The 18,400-nt window shown below is 52.7% G+C and overlaps 1 protein-coding gene across 1 annotated transcript; it reads left to right on the top strand.

Annotated features, from left to right (window-relative positions):
- The first annotated feature begins 5,900 nt into the window (after window positions 1–5,900).
- LOC119093762 (adhesive plaque matrix protein) lies at window positions 5,901–18,394 on the top strand. The gene is made up of 4 exons (XM_037216770.1): window positions 5,901–5,982; window positions 13,453–14,209; window positions 14,808–14,967; window positions 17,670–18,394. The coding sequence occupies exons 2-3, from the start codon at window positions 13,454–13,456 to the stop codon at window positions 14,955–14,957; spliced, it is 906 nt and encodes a 301-aa protein (XP_037072665.1). The 5' UTR covers window positions 5,901–5,982; window position 13,453; the 3' UTR covers window positions 14,958–14,967; window positions 17,670–18,394.
- The last annotated feature ends 6 nt before the right edge of the window (window positions 18,395–18,400 follow it).

Genomic DNA, 18,400 nt, shown 5'->3' on the forward strand with positions numbered 1-18,400 from the left:
CAGCGGGGCATGGCGGCCTGTCCACCCCGAACTGACTGCCCTCCTACAGCGGGACGTGACGGCAGGCGGCAGGCCTCTCACCGCACCGGTAAGTACCCGTCACCCGTCACGTGTGACTGCACAGCCACGCAACTGCTCCAGTTTTACCTCCACCAAAAACCAAACAAACAGACAGAACAAAACGAGACGGTGCATCAGGAAGAGAAGCGGAGAATATGCTTACCGAAAACAAGACGCGTTGTACTTGTCTCATATGTTATTTTTACAAAAGTCCAACAGTGGTGAGGTCAGATGATCGAAGTTATACCAGTTACCGTCTTCCCCATCCTTGGGGATTTGTGCTGCTTCACTTTCTCCTCCTTTTTCTTTCTTTCTCTCTCTCTCTCTCTCTCTCTCTCTCTCTCTCTCTCTCTCTCTCTCTCTCTCTCTCTCTCTCTCTCTCTCTCTCTCTCTCTCTCTCTCTCTCTCTCTCTCTCTCTCTCTCTCTCTCTCTCTACAGTTGTATAGGTGTCCATTTAGTCCGACAAGTACGACGTAGGGCCGACGTCAAGCTCCCGACTTCGGTCGCTCAGCACCTTGTTTCCTACCTACGTAACCCTAACCCCCCCCCCCCCCATTTACACCTCTCGCAAAGAGCGTACCATACGCTCATCAGGCATGTCACGTTTGGAACGTGGGTGGGCAGACAAATAAACGTTCATGGCGTATTTAACATTCATCATTCGGCTAGTCGGCACTGCTGCCTAAGTGAATGGAAAAGCTTTTATTAAACCAATCCTATATCGCACATAGCATGTAGCGTTTGACATGTTTAAGCTGGTGAATAAAATGCATATAAATAAACTAAAATAAAGTGATTTAACAACTTCTGTTTTGCTCGCGATTTGCACGCGGTTACTGGGCGACTTGTGGCAAAGCAGAAAACCATGTGTTTAACGATGCATGATCAACGTAATATTCTCCTGGAGTGCGTCTGTCTGTCTGTCTGCCCGTGTATCTGTGTGTCTGTCCTAATTTGCGTTGCGTTTTGCCCGGACCGACGGCTGCTCGCTGAACGATGAGATCTGGGCACGACGCGCGCGGGCGCGAGGCAACGTGTGCAAGCAAGGTCGGTGTTGATGGGGCGTGAGTTTAACGTCCTGCAAGGTGTTTTTTTTAGCCCATTGCTCTTGCATATGCTGTCCGAAAATGTGACCCGCGCGGAACAGGCAAGCAGCTGTTTGAAACTATTGCGACATCGCAGTAAGCACAGGTTAGAGCAACAAGAAGTTAACACGCTTTCGTAGAGAATTGAACAGGAAATCGTGTTGTGGCTGCATGTACTACATGTACTACATACCAACTGTACACAAACGATTAAGATGGATTTACCCACTTTTACGTGTGCTTTGTTGCAAGCACATACAGGCAAATAGAGCAGGTAGTGGCGTGAATCCGATTTCAAAAGCGTCGAGTAATGTACCGTGTGTAATTTGTGTGACTAGCACAAATTTGTGCGGCGCGCGGTTGCGTCGGGCATCGTTGGGAAAGCCAGAAAAGTCGGTATTTTAAAAAAGGTGTCGAATTCTCGCACTAGCGTTTATTCGACCGATACCTAACTTGTTCCTGCCGCATTTCACAGATAGCTAATTTTGATATGCACGGAAAATAGGATAGATGGGCGTCAAAACTCACTGTATTTCGTCAGTCATATTTAAATAGCATGCAACCTTTACTCTGGAAATGTTTTCATTCATCCATCGTGTACCGATTCATCATATTACGTTTGTATATGTGGCCCATGGGACCAAATCATACAGTAACGGAAACGGGCGATGACGGAGAGGTGCATGATAAGGAAACAAAACTCTTCCGCAGTGAAGGGCTGTGTCTATATTGATAACCCCAAGGAGAAATCATGGCCATCCTTCTATTTACCACACTTTAAACGGGTTCAAACTTCGTACCTAAATAGGTCCCGATCTCATAGTGCTTGTGTGAAAAGAGCTCGTGTGGTCCCATTTGTTTGCACCATTTTCCTCCCTCACTTTGTAGCGTTGCTTGCCCCATACTGCTGATAAATCAATTTTAGCCAACGAGACACGACTGAACATTTTTTTTTTTTGGCGTCAAAATGACACCCGTTGACTGCTCAATCACTGTTGGTGAGTATTTTAAGTAAAACAACAAAACCCATGCGCACTTCATGTTTTCAGCTGCCGACAATAGATCGTAGGGCTTTCATTCATTCATTCCTACTAAAAAAGGTAGGAGGTACGTAAAATCAAATACATGGCTTTAATTCCTTGCTGTGAGAAATGTAAAAGAAGTTGCATATCTTGGATGAGAAATAAATTGCAAATGGCGCTGCAAGAGAATTCATAGAATTTCGTGGCCATCTTCAAGCGAAACCGTGTTTTACGCACGCATGCACAGTGTTTTGCTGGGTGTATTTTTCGATTGGTGCATGCTAGTGCGGCCAGAAGCATTCCAGTGCAGAACCATATCGCAAGATATGACGATACCACTGGGGGTCAAAACCAAGCGGTTACCTTGAAACTGTTAGAACAGGCAGCAACGACGACGACAACCAACCACAACGGCTTTTCAAGAGGAGCATTTTAAAGTTGTTTTTTCCACTTCGCATGCAGAGTATATCTTTATTACAGTGAAAACATTGGACAATCAATTCTCGGCCGTTTTACCTCCTAGCGGTTTTGTGTGTTGCCGACTTCGCTACAGGGCTATATGACACTGAGTATGTGTGCGCTGCATATTTGTTTCTCTGGGAGGAGAGAAAGAAAAAAACATTGTCCCATCAGTCTATTGTGTATGCTAAACATGACGATTTTATGCTAAACATGACATTGTTGAAACCTGTACAATCTAGAGCGCACAAACCTGATTGGAGGAGAGAGGCGCTCACTGTACCATTTTCGTGAAAGCTGCAGGTGATTTACGCCGTGTTGCACGCGGAAAAACGGCTTGCAGATAGAGCTTCCCTCCCTTAAAACCTATGCGTCACAGCCCTTGGCACAGCACCACAACGCTCTTCCAGTTCCGACCGTGCATATCGGCAGCCATGACAAATATGTCTGGGTACATATAATTCTTCTTCAGATAGATATCTTCAGATATCTTCAGGTAATGCAAGCACAAGCACAGTAAGTGCAAGCAAGCAAGCACAGTAAGCACACAAGCACTTGCGCGTAAAATTCAGCAGGAGCTTTTTTCGGTCGAGGCTTACCTCTCCACCACATGCTACAAGGCACCTACGGCGTCTCAACATCACATCAGCCACCACATACTTGACCAGGCTTCTCGAAAGCCAAGTATAGCTGATCGAGTCGAGAAGATTGGAGAAAAACGCACATTTTAAAATCCCCGGCATCCTGGCAAGTCTGGAGTTGTCGGTACAAGTGAAAACGTTCAGAGGATAGGAAACCTGCTCTGTTCTGCAAAGCCCATTGTTTTATTGAGACGGTGCTCGAACCATTTGGAGAGAAACTTAGGCGAGATCAAGAACCCACGGAGGGTATCAAAAGTTGTCTTAAGACGGTGCGACGCCGCACACTACCACCTGCACCCTGGACTGGCTGTTAAACCCCTTTGGGAAATAGACTGTCAGCGATGAGACAGAGATTACATAGGCTCCAAGCTCCCCTGACCTTAACCCCTTGGGCATTTTGTGGAGCTATCTGAAGGGCAGAGTGCACATAAACAAGCCCAGAACGACTGTGTACCTGAAGACAATTATCATCCAGGGGTTTGCATGGTCGCGTTGGGTACACACTGAAAGGTCAATGAACACCTGAAGGAGATTTATCTGACGCTGGTTATGAAAGGCAACGGCGCTCACGTGGAGCTTTTTTTAAGGTTTGTTATTCTCTGATGGTCCTCGTCCAGGCAGGGTTTTGTTCCGAAGTTTAATATGCCATGAAATGGATTGCCAAGTGTAGGTGTTTTGGTTTCATTTCTACGTCACATTAAAAGAGATTTGATATAAGCCTCAGCATTCTTTTCTTTAGGATCTTCTATGTCATCATGGCCAACTGCTGACTGCAGTGATAGTTACTGAAACAGCCGCCCCCAAGTGTCCGCCGAAGCTCGGTCCATGTTTGCTTATTCTATAGGCGTGTTTTCAATACCAAGGTATCTAAAAAAGTGTGGCGTGCACTGTGACTTTACAATCACGCCCCAATGCCAGGTTTGATTCCAACAGCTCCCTTGTCGATACCAAATAAAATGTTCTCCCAACGCCAATCTTTTTTCATATCCGCATCAATTAATACATCGGCGTGCTCGAAACCAGTAAGAACGGTTTTGAATATGGCATTCCTGCACTTTAACAAAATAAGGGCATCTCCCCAAAATATCCGCGTCTAGGGCTTTGCCGCAAGTGCCTGATAGCCTCATTTTGCCGATTTTGCGCAGTTTTAGCGCGCTGGTCATTATCAGTAATTGAACATGTATCAGCTTAATGCATATATAATTTAACTATGGCAAGCTTGCCTCTTCGATGGCAGACTGCAATTTTTCGCACACTTATATTCCCCTTTTATTTGCTTTCCGTTAAAGCTTCACTTTCGATTCGTCATAAACTCTATCGTTCTAAGTTGCTGAGATCAGCTTTATAAGCCTACCATGGGGCGACCTGAATGACTTGGGTGCCCTGATCAACAGCTGCGGAATGACCGCGGGCCCGCAGCTCTGTACCCAACACACCTGATCGGGCAACAGGTCTGGAACTCATACATTGATCGGGCTAGCAGCTCTGAAACCAATACTCGTAGTCGGGCCGACAGCTCCGAAGGCCATATGTTCGAAAATATTGATGAGAAAGCTGTCGGTAAGGGCTCTGCGGCGGGGACCGCCGACGGCTCCACCCTCTCACCCGCACCTGCCCACACCGCATCTGGAGACTGGGAGGACTATGCCGCTACTAGGGGTCTACGGTGGGCTCTACGGTAGGGACCGCCGACGGTGCCGTCCTCTCACCTGCACCTCTCCGCACCGTATCTGGAGACTGGGCGGACTGCACCGCCGTTAGGGCTCTACGGTGGGGACCGCCGATGGCACCACCCTCTCACCGCACTTCCCCACACCGCATCTGGAGACTGGGAAGACTGCACCGCTGTTAGGGCTCGACGGTGGGGACCGCCGCCGGCGCCGCCCTCTCACCGCACCTCCCCACACCGCATCTGGAGACTGGGCGGACTGCACCGCCCTTAGGGCTCTACGGTGGGGACTGCCGATGGCGCCACGCTCTCACTCGTACCGCATCTGGAGACTGGGCGGACTGCACCGCCGTTAGGGCTCTACGGTGGGGACCGCCGACGGCGCCACGCTCTCACTCGTACCGTATCTGGAGACTGGGAGGACCGCCTTCTGATTACCAAAACCTGACCAGCATCTATATCACCAGACCTGATAAGTCATTGGCCCAATCGCCCACGACCGCGACGCGCAGAGAAACGAAGCTCGAGTTGTCACGCGTTGGCCCTGGACATTTGGGTCGCGAAGCATCGCAACCATTTCACTGGGCGACGGGCAAGCGTAAGCAATACAGGCCATGCGACGCGCATGACATTGCAGGATTCTGACAGCCCGAATTAATTCCCACGGCGCTGAAAGGGTAGTGCGTGTCACGAGCTGGCGCCCCGTCAGCGGTGCCGTGTCTCAACAGTCGGGACAGTCGACGGCCTTGGGGTGCCGTCGATCTCGGTGACGAGGCTCTGACCCAATGTTCGCATGTCGGCGCGGTCGGCGCCGCTGACCAATAAGTCGTTGGCGGTGTCTGCAGGGCCTGCCGGCACCAGCGCCTCACACACGGCGAGGCGAGAGCGGTTTCGCTCCATTCCGCCTGCGCGCGCCTTCTATAAAGGAAAGCGGCGAGAGCGCTGAGACTGATTCGACGCTGTGCGTTCGCTGCCCGAGCACGTGGCGTCCGCTGTCGAGTGAGTGCTCTGGTATCCCCTGATCCGACCTCGCCTCATACAGCAGGTGAGTGTCAAACGCGCTCCACAGTCACTCTGTGAGTACTCTGGTGTCCTCTGATCCAGCCTCGGCTCACACAGGTGAGTGTCAGACGCACTCCACAGTCACTCTGTGAGTACTCTGGTGTCCTCTGATCCAGCCTCGGCTCACACAGGTGAGTGCCAGACACGGTCCACAGTCGCTCTGCGAGCGCTCTAGTGTCCTCTGATCAGACCTCCGTCCACATTGTAGGTGAGTGTCAGACGCGCCTCACAGCCGCTTTTCGCGTCTATTAACAGTTCCTGTCTCACCGACAGTCTAATTCCGTCTACCAATAGGTCGGTTGCTTGTCGACGCATGAAGCTGTTAAGGCCATCTTCATTTTATTCATTTATCTATACCCTGCAGCCGTGCCCATGCCGATTGTTACGCTGCCTTTGGTGAGATAGGTCAGCGTGGCACAACACGACAATGCCGCTATAATCGTGGGATGTGTTCTGCTTAGCCCAGCCCCCCCCCCCCTCCCCCTACCACGAAATTCTCATACATTCACATTTAACTTGTGCTTTCCTAGATTGCGGCAACGTGAGGACATGGTATTCCAGTTTGCTCGAATTCTTCCACTTGATCTCACAGTACCAACTGCTGTCTTATGTCATGTCCAATTTTCAGAACCTCTAAAAAAAAATGATAGCAGCATTGCCGCGAGGTGCTTGCTGAGGTTAGAAAAGTCTGGTCCACGAGGATCAGTTAGCGTGTTCTTGTTCTCTTTGCTCACCCCGTGCTGGCAATTGCTGTCGCTGCATGACGGGCTGAGAAAGTGACAGTCTCTGAGCTTTAAGTGTTCGCCGTGGCGGTGCGGATGAGTTCAGTGAGTGGCAAGCGTGTGAGCGTCATATGTTTGCCATGCCAATAACGGCGGCTTCAGCGACTGACGGTCTCTGAACGTCAAATGTCTGCCAAGGCATTAGGGACTGGTTCAGTAGTTGGTGACCTTCAAGCGTCGGATGTCCGCCCGGCGTGCTGATGGGCTCAGTGAGCGGCAGTCCCTGACTGTCAGATGCCCGCCATGACCTCAGTGACGGGTTCAGTGAGTGAAGCCCATGGAGCGTCCCATGCCCGCCCGTCCTGTCGTGCCCGCGGTGAAGGGGTTCACGATGCGGCCCAGTACTCGCCCATCTACACCTGGCTGACTGCGCCAGAGTTTCACTCTTCACACAGGTGGCATTTGTTCCGAGTCATCCCGCATATGCACCGTTAGTTGGCCGGCTGAGCGACCCCACACTCTTGTCGCTAGCTCCCGCGTGTTGCTCCGGTGCACTTGGTGCCCGTCCAGAACTGGGCAAAGGTCTCCTAAGCCGTCATCCAAAAACGAACTTTGGGTTCTGCAGGTGCTATTTTAGGCTAGAACAAATGTCGCTGCCTGTAGGGGCATCTGCCATGCGAACAAAGTCAGCCTGGTGACCGTTTCGCTGATAAAATCATAAAGAGATTCTCGGGACGGATGTTTAGATGCGGCATGTGCGGTATCACACAAGAGCCATCTGCGGTTAAACGGCTCTGGAAATGGATCTAAGTCGACCCATCTTTTCCAAAAATAACAATCCGCTCGCGTCAAAAAACGAACGGCAGGACTGTTTAAGTAAAATCTGTGGACGGTGAAAGAGGAGCCTATTCAGCTACCTGGCCGGTTATTGCTTGCAGTCTCCAGCGTGGCCAACATGTAGCTAAGACAGATGTTAGCTCTGAGCTGAAATAACGGGACGTTAAAGCGACCACAGCAAGAAATGTGGAATGCCAGCCCAGCAGGCGATTTTATGCACAGTTCTTCTGGCATACTGCCAACAATCCAAGTTTGGTGCATCAGTGGGTGACGAACAAAAGGCCAAACGCAAATGAGATGAATGGATTTTCGTTCTCGGTCATTTAAAGCATGTGTAGACATGCAAAAAGTGTGCACATTTCAAACTGAACACCGCATGGCACAGGAGCCAAGAGTGACGCAAACGGCGCGTTAAAACTGAAAATGTCCAGGTTGTCTAACAGGCACGGCCAGCTGACGAAATGCCAAACTTATTACAGGCTTCAAACCACGCAGATCGCGCTGCTAGTTTCTGGCAAAAGGCAGGATAGCCCACGGCGCAAGAGCGAGCTGCATGCACGTCTGCGGAACGGGTGCTCTCGGTGTCACGTGAATCAGCCCGTCTAGAGCTCAAGGATGACGATATGCTCTGGGTGGTCAGGGGGCCATTTGGACCTAACACACTTCTTGTGACTTAAGCAGGCCCGAGAATCCATAATTCCGCGTTGCCTAATAATCTAGGTGCTGTCCTTAAGTTCACGGTGCAAACGCTGCCTGTGAAGGGCCTCCGTCGTAAACAGTCAGCCTTGCGACCATTGGTGTTGGGCATGTTGTCTTCGGCAGTATTGCCAGTTCGGTCATCTGACTAATTCACAGCACTCTCCGCCGTGCCAGTGTGACACGCCTCCCGTCCCGTCATGGCACATCATTCTGCGATGTTATCAGTTGTATTACCAATTTTACTGACCGGTTTGGTAAACTCTTGTTGAATCCGAGCCGATTATGTGATGCTATTTACGACGGCCTGCCTTTCATGTTTTACTGACCATTAAACTTAACGTAAATTGAAGTCCCAGCCTGCTACACGCCGTTCCTGCGAGAATAGCATGTATCATCGGCTGATTCAACAGCGCTGTATACGAACAGATGGGGTTGATACCGACCCCCCTCCCCCAGGCCTTCCGCAAGCTCCGCCACCAGTGTGACGTTCAGTGCTCCCCCCCCTTCCCAGCCGTCACACCGTGGCGGCCGACCCTCTTTCCTTCGGCCGGCCCGAGGCACCGCGCCCCTGTACCCGGGCGGTGGGCCCATGGACCGCGTTCCCCATTACCAAACACCATCCACAAGTTTCAATCTATGACGTAAGAGGTAAGTGCGTCACAACAGTTCCTGCACCTTGGAGGATAGTCGCTTGCAGGCCCTTACGGCATAGGAGCAACCGAGCTACTTTGCCAATGGGAGATGCGGCGCCGGTCGGCAGTAACCGGCGAAGTCACATATGTGACCCGGCGGCGTACGGTGACGTCCCAACCCGGGGGTGTGTGGTGAGCCGGTGTTATCAGCGCAGTTTCACCGAGGGTGACGTCACTGGTACACGGCGCATCGGCGAGGCGCCCTCTGCTCCGCCTGAACGGTACACGGGCCGCCTCGTGCGGGACCCGGCCGACGCAGGCGGGGTGCAGGGTGTGTGATTCAGGTACCTCGCTGGTCAGTCAAGCTGTGACATCTCGCTGTCCGGGTCTCCTATCTTATGTAGGTGTCTCAAGTCTCTATCTTGGGTTATCTGTCTTGCAACTCAGCACAACTATCATGCCACAACAAAAACACGGCATGCGATGTTCACGATGGCAGACCACCGATTCTACAACAGGGTCACGTGAAAGGACTGATTGCTAATGGCGGCGGACGTTGCAACACCGCATCCGTGCTGGCACCGACTACCGATGTGAGAAAAGCATATGTAGGTCTCGATAATGTTATCTAGTTCCGCAAAGCTTATCGCACCGTTAAATACCTTAACTGTTTGTTGGCGGTCGTGTTATCTTTACATACAAAAAACAGTAAAAGCTCAATTCCGTTGCAAAAACTGGAAGGAGTGAGCTCGCTCAGTGCCATGATAAAGAATGCACCATGTATGCATGACGTTTGCGTACGTTCTTTTTTGTCATGAAAAAAAGGTTCGCCATACACTTCGTAACATTTTTATAATCGCATCAGAAACGCAGTTCATTACATTTAGCATTACATTGGCGCTTTCAATTGCGCAATGAAACTCCCAAGTATCATGGAAAAGTACAAATTTGTTTAAGGGGAGCATCCAGGTAGACTTTTTCTGTTCCTTATGCCGTTTGCCGTGCTCGATTCGTGATAAGGGTATGCCAACCAGTAACCCTCACCCCAGGTACTGCTTTAGTACTGGTCACTGCTGCTCAGTTGACTGGCGGGAAACCACGGCGCAGAAGGAATCGCCCCATCATCTTCTTCTTTCAAACCGCATGGGGTCGGGTCAATGTCGGATTCGGGGGGACCATGCGATCATGACACCCGCCCCTCTCTCTTGCGCTCCGAACGGGTCCCACTGGCTCCATTGGTGCCCACAACTAACCAAACGGACGTATTTTTTTATAAAAAAATATACAACACAGCAAGATTGGATGTATTCGGGCCTCTAGGTGACCACGAACAGCCATATGCGATGGTAAAGCGCCCGCGAGCAGACAAAGTAAGTCTTCGCTCATTGAGAGGGTGGTGATTGGGGATTTTTTATGATCATTACGCTGCATAGGGGCCCTGTCCTGTTGCCAGGGCCCTATATGTTCAATTTCCGGGTTAATCAGGTCACCAAGGAGCCTTCTACTACGTTGCTCTCGAATTCTTTGCATCCGCTCGGAGGACCCTGCGCTGCTGTCGGGACCCATATAAGTCAACGCACCGAGGCACTTAATGCTTAGGGCCCTTTACATTGAGTTAGGACACTTTCCATTTCATCTCATTTACAGAGGACCCTTCACTCTTGCCGTGGCCATTGCTTCTGACCTACCTGGGCACCCGTGGTCGCGGGAGGTTTCTTGCTCAGAGGACTCTACGCTGTTGTCCGCTGTCCTTTAGATTCATCTGTCAAGGCACTCTCCACCGCTCAATGATATTAACTAATGTGCACTAGTTTGGGTTCTTCCCATTGGCTCGGAGAGCCCTGTCGGCTCTGGCCGGGGCCCTATATGATAACCTGGCAGACACTCCTGACCGTTCAGGGGCCCACTACACCGGTCTTGGGCTCTTCTCGCTTGCTCTGAGGACACCACTCTGTTGACAGAAGCCTCTTCGTTGACCTGCCGCGGCACCATTGATCGCCCAGGTGCCGACCCTATTGGCCTTGGGTTTCTCATTTTATCAAATGGCCTATAGTGTTGACGCGACGTCAACATGAATCAGCCGAGGCACTCTTGATCGCTCTGGGGCCCTCCACGTTGGTCGCGAGTTCTTCAGATGAAATCAGAAGGATCTTACTCTGCTGCCGAAAGTCCCACATGTGCTTGCGAGCACCAGGGCGTTTCGCCTAATCGTATGTACGGGCCTGGCTAAATCAGTCATGTGCACCAGTCCGAGATTGAAATCGTGAGGATTCCCCTTGGCGCCTTTGCCTCAGAGCAGCGGTCGGGTATGCTACAAAGAATTTCTGCGCGCAATTGCCGAACTTTGCTTTACGCGCCTTCGACGTCACATATATCATTTCCTTTAGTTACTGAGTCTGTGACACTTATTGGACTTTTGCATCACGTTCTTCATACAATTTGAATGCCAGAATGTTTTGCCAATGAAATGCCAGAATTGTTCTCTTTCATTACGGTCAAAGTAAAAACTATGCGTCATTCATCAGCTATCAGCTGATCACATGGACTAGCCGTAAATGCCCTTGGAATCAAATGCCTTGCTTGATTGGACGGTATTAAGACGCTAACTATAGCTCATTTTGTCACATATTCTCCGAAATTCTCACCCTCAAAATGATGCAATTCACCATGATCTGGAAACAGTGGACCCGCTCCATAATGTCCATACTTACCCCGGATTGCCGCTTAATAAAAAACTTGCATCAGAATCTTCAAATTTAATGGTCTGAATACGAGCGCTTTTTTTAAGGGACCCCAAACTCCTGGACATCATGTAATGTTGCGTGTCTCTCTCCCCTCCCCCCCCCCGCCATTGACGAAATTCTGGATCCGCTACTGGGTTGGGTTTCGTTCGACGTTCTCATCAGCTCAGTTCTCCCTTATTCTGGTTGTCGTAAGTGACCGGCGAATCGAAAAATCCTTTGAGTGGAGCATACCAAAAGTTTTTGCCTATTGTCATGAATTCTTTGCTTTGGTTTGTGTCTTTTGTCTTTCCCTTGCTATAGATCGTGTCTTTACGCTGTAATAACTCCTGCCTAATTTTTGTGTTAACTTGGGTTAAACGGAAAATTGCTCGGAATTTTTGGACTCATAAAACCTTTGCCTCGGATCAGAGTTTCAGCTTGCTCTAGGGAAAATGGATAATGAATTTTCTCGGGTGAGACGAATCATTTCACACATGCGGAAGTGCCAGTGGGAATAACTATGCAGTCGGTCTTCGCTGGACGCGGTCTGTTGCAAGATTTCTGCCCCACTCTCTGTAAGTAGGGCTCTTGCCTCACTTCCCCATAAGCGTGATTCCCGTTCAGAGGACAGTTGCTTCCGGAATATTTACGCGGCTCCGCGATGCCGGAACACTGGTCACGAGCGTCCCGCTTTGACCTGTTTTCTTGGTCGCTGACCAAACGACTCCTAAAAGATGAGCCGATGCCGTGCGGTTTCCAGGATGCGGACCTTGCGACGCACTGGCACGGGCTTCCGATGCTCTACGCCAAGCTAAAATGACAGCTAACAACGAATGTGATAGTATCACGACTGCACACTTATCACTCACGATACAAAACAAACCGGATATTGCTGCTATTTCCTTTAATTTTTCATAGACAATACATTGATGCATAATGCATGCCGCTGAATAAGCAACGTGCAGTGATGACATATTCCAAGTACCTGTGGCGCCGTGTTAGGAGTTTGCAACATCCCGCCCGGCAGAAGGGACTGTACCAGCGCGTGTCGGTGCCAATGCCCGTGTGCCCTGCTTGCTCCCTGTGCAGTCAGAGGACTTTCACCGGCGGTAGACGGGCAGGGCTGCGCCACCCGGTCCTCAGTCGGCGGCTCCGGCGGCGTCACCGACCGCCAGAGAAATCAGCCCCGCCCCGTTATGGCCTGTGCAGCCCGTAATAGGCCCCGACCTGCGGCCGTCGCTGCTGACGCGAATTCGCGATGGCGCGCGTCCGTATGACTCGCCCGGAGGCCACCGGGGCCCAGATAATTATTGTCCCGAACTAGGCAGGCCAAGCGGGCGATACGCAACAGCGGGCTTCGCTGCGACTTACATTCACCGTTCGCGGGGGCCCGGCACACCGCTGACGCAAGCATCCGGCATCGCTGCTGCCGCCACCTGAGCCACTTAACCCGTCAGGTCTCCGATGAGGCCCGGCCGGCCTGCAATGCTGCACCAACGGGAAACCAGTGACGGGTCGAGGCGGGGTTCCCATGATAACCAGTGACGGGTCGAGGCGGAGTTCCCATGATAACCAGTGACGGGTCGAGGCGGGGCTCCCATGATAACCAGTGACGGGTCGAGGCGGGGTTCCCATGATAACCAGTGACGGGTCGAGGCGGGGTTCCCATGATAACCAGTGACGGGTCGAGGCGCGGCTCTCATGACAATCTAACTGGCAACGAGCTCTCACAAAAGACCCATCCGTGAACGACTGTAAGCCGCCTAAAATGAGATGTAAAATAAATACAATATCTATGCGCTGTGCTACCGCCTGATGTGGACGCCTCTTGCCGCCACAGGATGCTGCGACACGCTCTGCTCCTGGCTCTGCTGGCCGTCTGGGTGACCCACGGCGACCCGGAGCCGGCTCCGAAGGCCGAGGCTGAGGCCCGGCGAGGGCGCGGCCGGCGACAGCGCGCCGGATACTCCCTGCGCCCTTCCTACGGGCCGCCGCCGCTGGCACCCAGCTATGGAGCTCCAGCGCCGAGCTACGGAGCTCCAGCGCCGAGCTACGGAGCTCCGGCCCCCAGCTACGGAGCTCCAGCGCCCAGCTACGGAGCTCCGGCCCCCAGCTACGGACCGCCACCCGTGGAGAAGCCGTTGTGCTACCCCAAAACTCACTTCAAGACGACCTGGGGGAAGATGACGCAATACAAGACGCACTGGGCCACCAAGCACCAGGTGATTCCGTACACGATGTACAAGTACGTGACGGATACGCTCTACTGGCCCACCACAGTCACCGAGTGGAAGGAGATTATCAAGACGCTGCCATACAAGCTCATCACCGAGACGCAAGTGGTGTACAAGACCAAGGCGCTGGTGGCCAAACACCCCGACTACACCAACACCGAGTATGTGTGGCACACGCATAACTACATGGACCACCACACCGTCACCAAGCACATCACCAAGTACGCCACCAAGACCAACTACTACACCGACATTGTGACCCAGTATGTCAAGAAGCCCGAGTACTACACAGAAACGGTGACAGAGTACGAGACCAAGTACCACACCAAGAAGGTGCAGGAGCCCTACTACGAAACCGTATACGTGAGTACTAAATAAAGATCAATAGCCACAAAATATTCGTTCTGAGCTCATTCTGCCCAGGAGTCAGACATGTGCTGGACGTCTTGAGCAAAACATTCGTTTCGCATGGGTACGCTCGGTAAGCCTCTCCTGTGCAGTCTAGTGAATGGCCGGTCGCCCGTTGGGGAGGCGGGATGGTGTCCAAAAATCGCTGCAAATGCATCGGAGGAAGACACGAGCTTCCGGTCTGGGGTACTCGGGATCATGGCTTTTATCATCACGCCGCGGTGTGTTTGCTGGCGTGTCTCTGGCGGACCACGTCTCGAACCCGAAGAAATCGAACCGGCCGCCGCTAATGTCCATTGGAACGGGTGCAGACCATGGCATCGCGCAGACAGACACAGTGAGCCCTGCTTGCCGCTTGCACCGCGAAGGAATTTGCGATACGCTGAGCTCCATGCATTACCTTCGGCCACATCCAATGTTTTTCAACTTAAATGTGAGACCCGCGAACGTGTGCTCTGACCTACAGCTTCCTACATCGACCCGAGCCCGTGCGTCAGAGCCGCGCGCCACCCTGTCCCCAGACGCGCGCTAACGAACCGCTCTGGACCCGCAGAAAACGGTGAAGAAGCCGCAGCACATGTACGTGACGGAGTACGCCACCAAGCACCAGTACCACACCGTGTACGCCACGCACACCCAGCCCGAGTACCACACGGTCACCAAGTGTCCAAGCACCAGCTACGGACCGCCGTCCTACCACTGAGCCCCGTCCGGTGAGTTTTTGTCGAAATCGCTCGTAACCGTGCGGGAAGGAAACCGATAGAAAACTTCAGCGTCCGCTTTGTTGGCGAGATCACTTCCCTGGAGATGGGATCGATAAGTAAGCGAGCTTCGAAACGGCCATCAGTGTGCATTTTATAGATACCTCAAGTCTGGTCCGACAGCAGCGAACTCCCATCGTTATTCCGCAACTGTTTTTCTCCTTACAATCACGAACGTTAACCGCCCCACCCTGTGGTGAACACCTGGACACTCTTGCGCTCGTTCGACCGCTGGCTGTCATCTCTGCACGGTCGCTGCGGTATCTTTGTTCCCAGAAAACAGCTTTTACAGCCTCTTGAATGCAGCTTTTGCATGGAAGAGCTTTCGCGTCCGACTATGTGGGCTACCTTGACCGGTCGCCACCGACCCCCCTTCTCCCTTCCCCGAAGGCCACCGGTGAGGGTTTGGCCACATGGCAACAATTAAGTACCTTCGCTCAGCCGCGATTCCCCTGAGCTAACGCAAGTTTATGGATAAGAAGAAGGATATTCTATTTAAACGGCATGACGCTTGTTAACAATGGATATCAACAGATAAGGCCACGCTGGGGCATCGATTTGCATTCTTTTGTGATAGCCTAGCCCCCCCCCCCCTCCCATGCCGAGTTGCCGCCTTCACTGCCCTCCACGCCCCCCTGTTATGTTTTGGCTAGAATATTATAAAAATGTGGAAGAAAGTTGAATTTCACTCACATCTTTTTGGGTAGAATTTGTTGGCTGATATTGCTGCTATTATGCTGCTCAAATCGAGGTTATAGAACTTAAAAATATGGGGTATCAATCAAAAGTGCCGTTCATCGAAATAAAGTGCATAGATCTGTTCAGAAGCACAAATTTGGGAGAGGGTAGGCCGTTGGGCCCTCGGCTCGTCCCTAATCATGTACAGAAATTGATGCCCCCCTTCCCCCTCCTCCGACCGGTCGAGGTGTGGTTACGGAGTTCACTTTCCTGGCTAAGCCTGACTGGGATCACTAAGCCTGACAGCCGACCCGTGACCCGGTAGTGTGGCCATTCCTGCGCTGTCGCTGTCCGCGACAATCGTGCGGCCGTTTTACTGTCCCGTTTGGCGAGAGCAGTCTGAGCTGGTCATGGGGCTAGTCGGAGATCGCATTCACTGGCCCAGTGCCAGATGAACTCGCTTTCCTGTCCAGAAGGTACGCTGGCCGTCCGTGCCAACTAATTTCACTTTCAGTTCTCTGGCGGTTTATGAGGTGAAACGAAGAACCGGTCCGCGATTGCCTCGAGATACCGATGAGCTCACGGCATACTTATATTATGGGCATCGGAAGAAGAGGACTCCGGCGGCGGGGATCCGTTCTCTTATCAATCACATAGGTGGGCGCCCTTCTTCAGCGCGCACCCGCCGTAAAACGATGTCGCCATCAAACTGGTCCAAGCAAAGCGATCACTAAGTTTTTGCTGGGCTTCTTTTATCCACGTTAAAATGGCATTCAGGTAGTGAAGAACAGACGTAGAGCACGTTGGTACCTTTCTTTTGTTGACCGGACGACTTTCGCCTCTCTGGACATACGTGGTCCGATTTCATAGCGGACCGTGTGAACAGCTTAACCGAATACGACCAGAGTCACGCGGGTAGAAGGCGACTGGGAGACGAGCGAATTTGCTTGCATATTACGGCTGCAAGTCACGCGACTCGCCGGTGTGAAGTGCCCGGTCACGCTGCGACGAAACTCCGTCACGTGGCGCTGGCTGATGGCCCGTTGAGCGGCGCTGCCGGCGCCACTTTCTCCCGAGACGTTACAGTTCCCGGCAGCGGCCGGCCAGCGCCGCCCTGCCGAGGCGTGTCCGCGCGGCGTTGAGCACTGCTGGCGCTCCGCCAACTGCCAGGCAGCCGCTGCCGCCGTCATGTGAAGACCGCTTCTCTCTCTCAGCCCGGCCAGTTGCCGAGGTGCCGCCGCCGGCACCACGTGGTGACTGCTTCTCCCTCTCACACCAGCCAGTTACCGAGCTGCCGCCGCCGGCACCACGTGGTGACTGCTTCTCCCTCTCACACCAGCCAGTCACCGAGGTGCCGCCGCCGGCATCACGTGGTGACTGCTTCTCCCTCTCACACCAGCCAGTTACCGAGCTGCTGCTGTCGGCTGGCGCGATGGCTTTCCCCCTCCCCCCCCCCCCCCACTCGCCGTAGCCAATTCAATATCCGTCCAAGTTAATTGAAATGCATCCACTTTGCATTCTTAGGGTGTTTGCTGCTCCACGTCACCCTCCTGTTTCATACTAAATGAATATGATGATGATGATGATTTGGGGTTTTAGGGCGCATCGACTGCTGTAGGTCATGCAGCGCCCATATATACTAAATGAATAGACTAGACCACAATCTGATCCCATGATTGTTCTGGGCTCCCGTTGTGCCGTATGGGACAGCTTCCGTACCCCCGGCGCAACAGCTTCCGTATCGCCGGCGGATCCTAGTTCGGCTGATTCCGTGTTCCCGGCGGACCCCAGTGTCGCAAGGTCTGGCACGGCCCGATGTGTCCCTACGATGTGTCCTTACGATGTGTCCTTACGATGTGTCCTTACGATGGTATGACATTCAGCAGGACGCACTGGCACTGGCGAACAACATGCGACAGACTCTACGGTGCCGGCACGCCCCGAAGCCGACTAACTGGTGCTGTTCTGCTCCTCAGAGCCCGCCACGAGCTGCGGACGACAGCCAGCTGCCGGCACCGAATGCGCGCTGGCTTCACCTGGCGGAACAGAGTCGAAACCGAGGTTGAAAGTGGGGACGCGAGATGAAGCCGAGCACATTCGCGACGCCGCCGAGTCGGACTGAACGCGAGAGGCTCTCGGACCGGCCGAGCGCGGGTTCCCGTTGTCTTGCCAGCCTGGCGGACGGCCGCGGCCTGAGGTACACACGGCGTGTGTCTGTCTCAGCAGAGGGCGGGTGTGACGGCGCCGACACGACCGCTGCCGGAGCCCGACCGCTGGGCCTATGTGTGATCATAGTGACGGCGTGCGTACTTACAAAGCCGGCGGAGTGATTGGGCGGTGACTGGCGGCGAGAGCACAGCAACGCCCGGCCCGAATGTCAGAGGGTTCAAATCAAACGGTGCCGGTGTGTGTGTTTGCCGGGCAGCTCAGTGCGCATGCGCACCAATGGCTCGCCAGGAGCGTGCGTGATGTACAGAAGATAGCACATACAAAGGGACGTCGTCACCGAGAGAGCCACTACATTAGTGTTCTCTGTACCTTGTTCATGTCTCCACCCAAGGTGGATGGCCGCTCATCTCCCCGACCTCTACTCAGTCCGTTGTTACAACCGCTTCCGCGAAATAGGTCGTGCTGCGCTGCTTGGAGTCGGCAGCAATTGGACGTGCATGTCTTCCTGTTATGAATAAAGAGATATTTTTACAAAAAA

This window comes from Pollicipes pollicipes, unplaced genomic scaffold (assembly GCF_011947565.3).
Source record: "Pollicipes pollicipes isolate AB1234 unplaced genomic scaffold, Ppol_2.1 Scaffold_4002;HRSCAF=4701_pilon_pilon_pilon, whole genome shotgun sequence".
NCBI classification, from domain to species: Eukaryota; Metazoa; Arthropoda; class Thecostraca; order Pollicipedomorpha; family Pollicipedidae; genus Pollicipes; species Pollicipes pollicipes.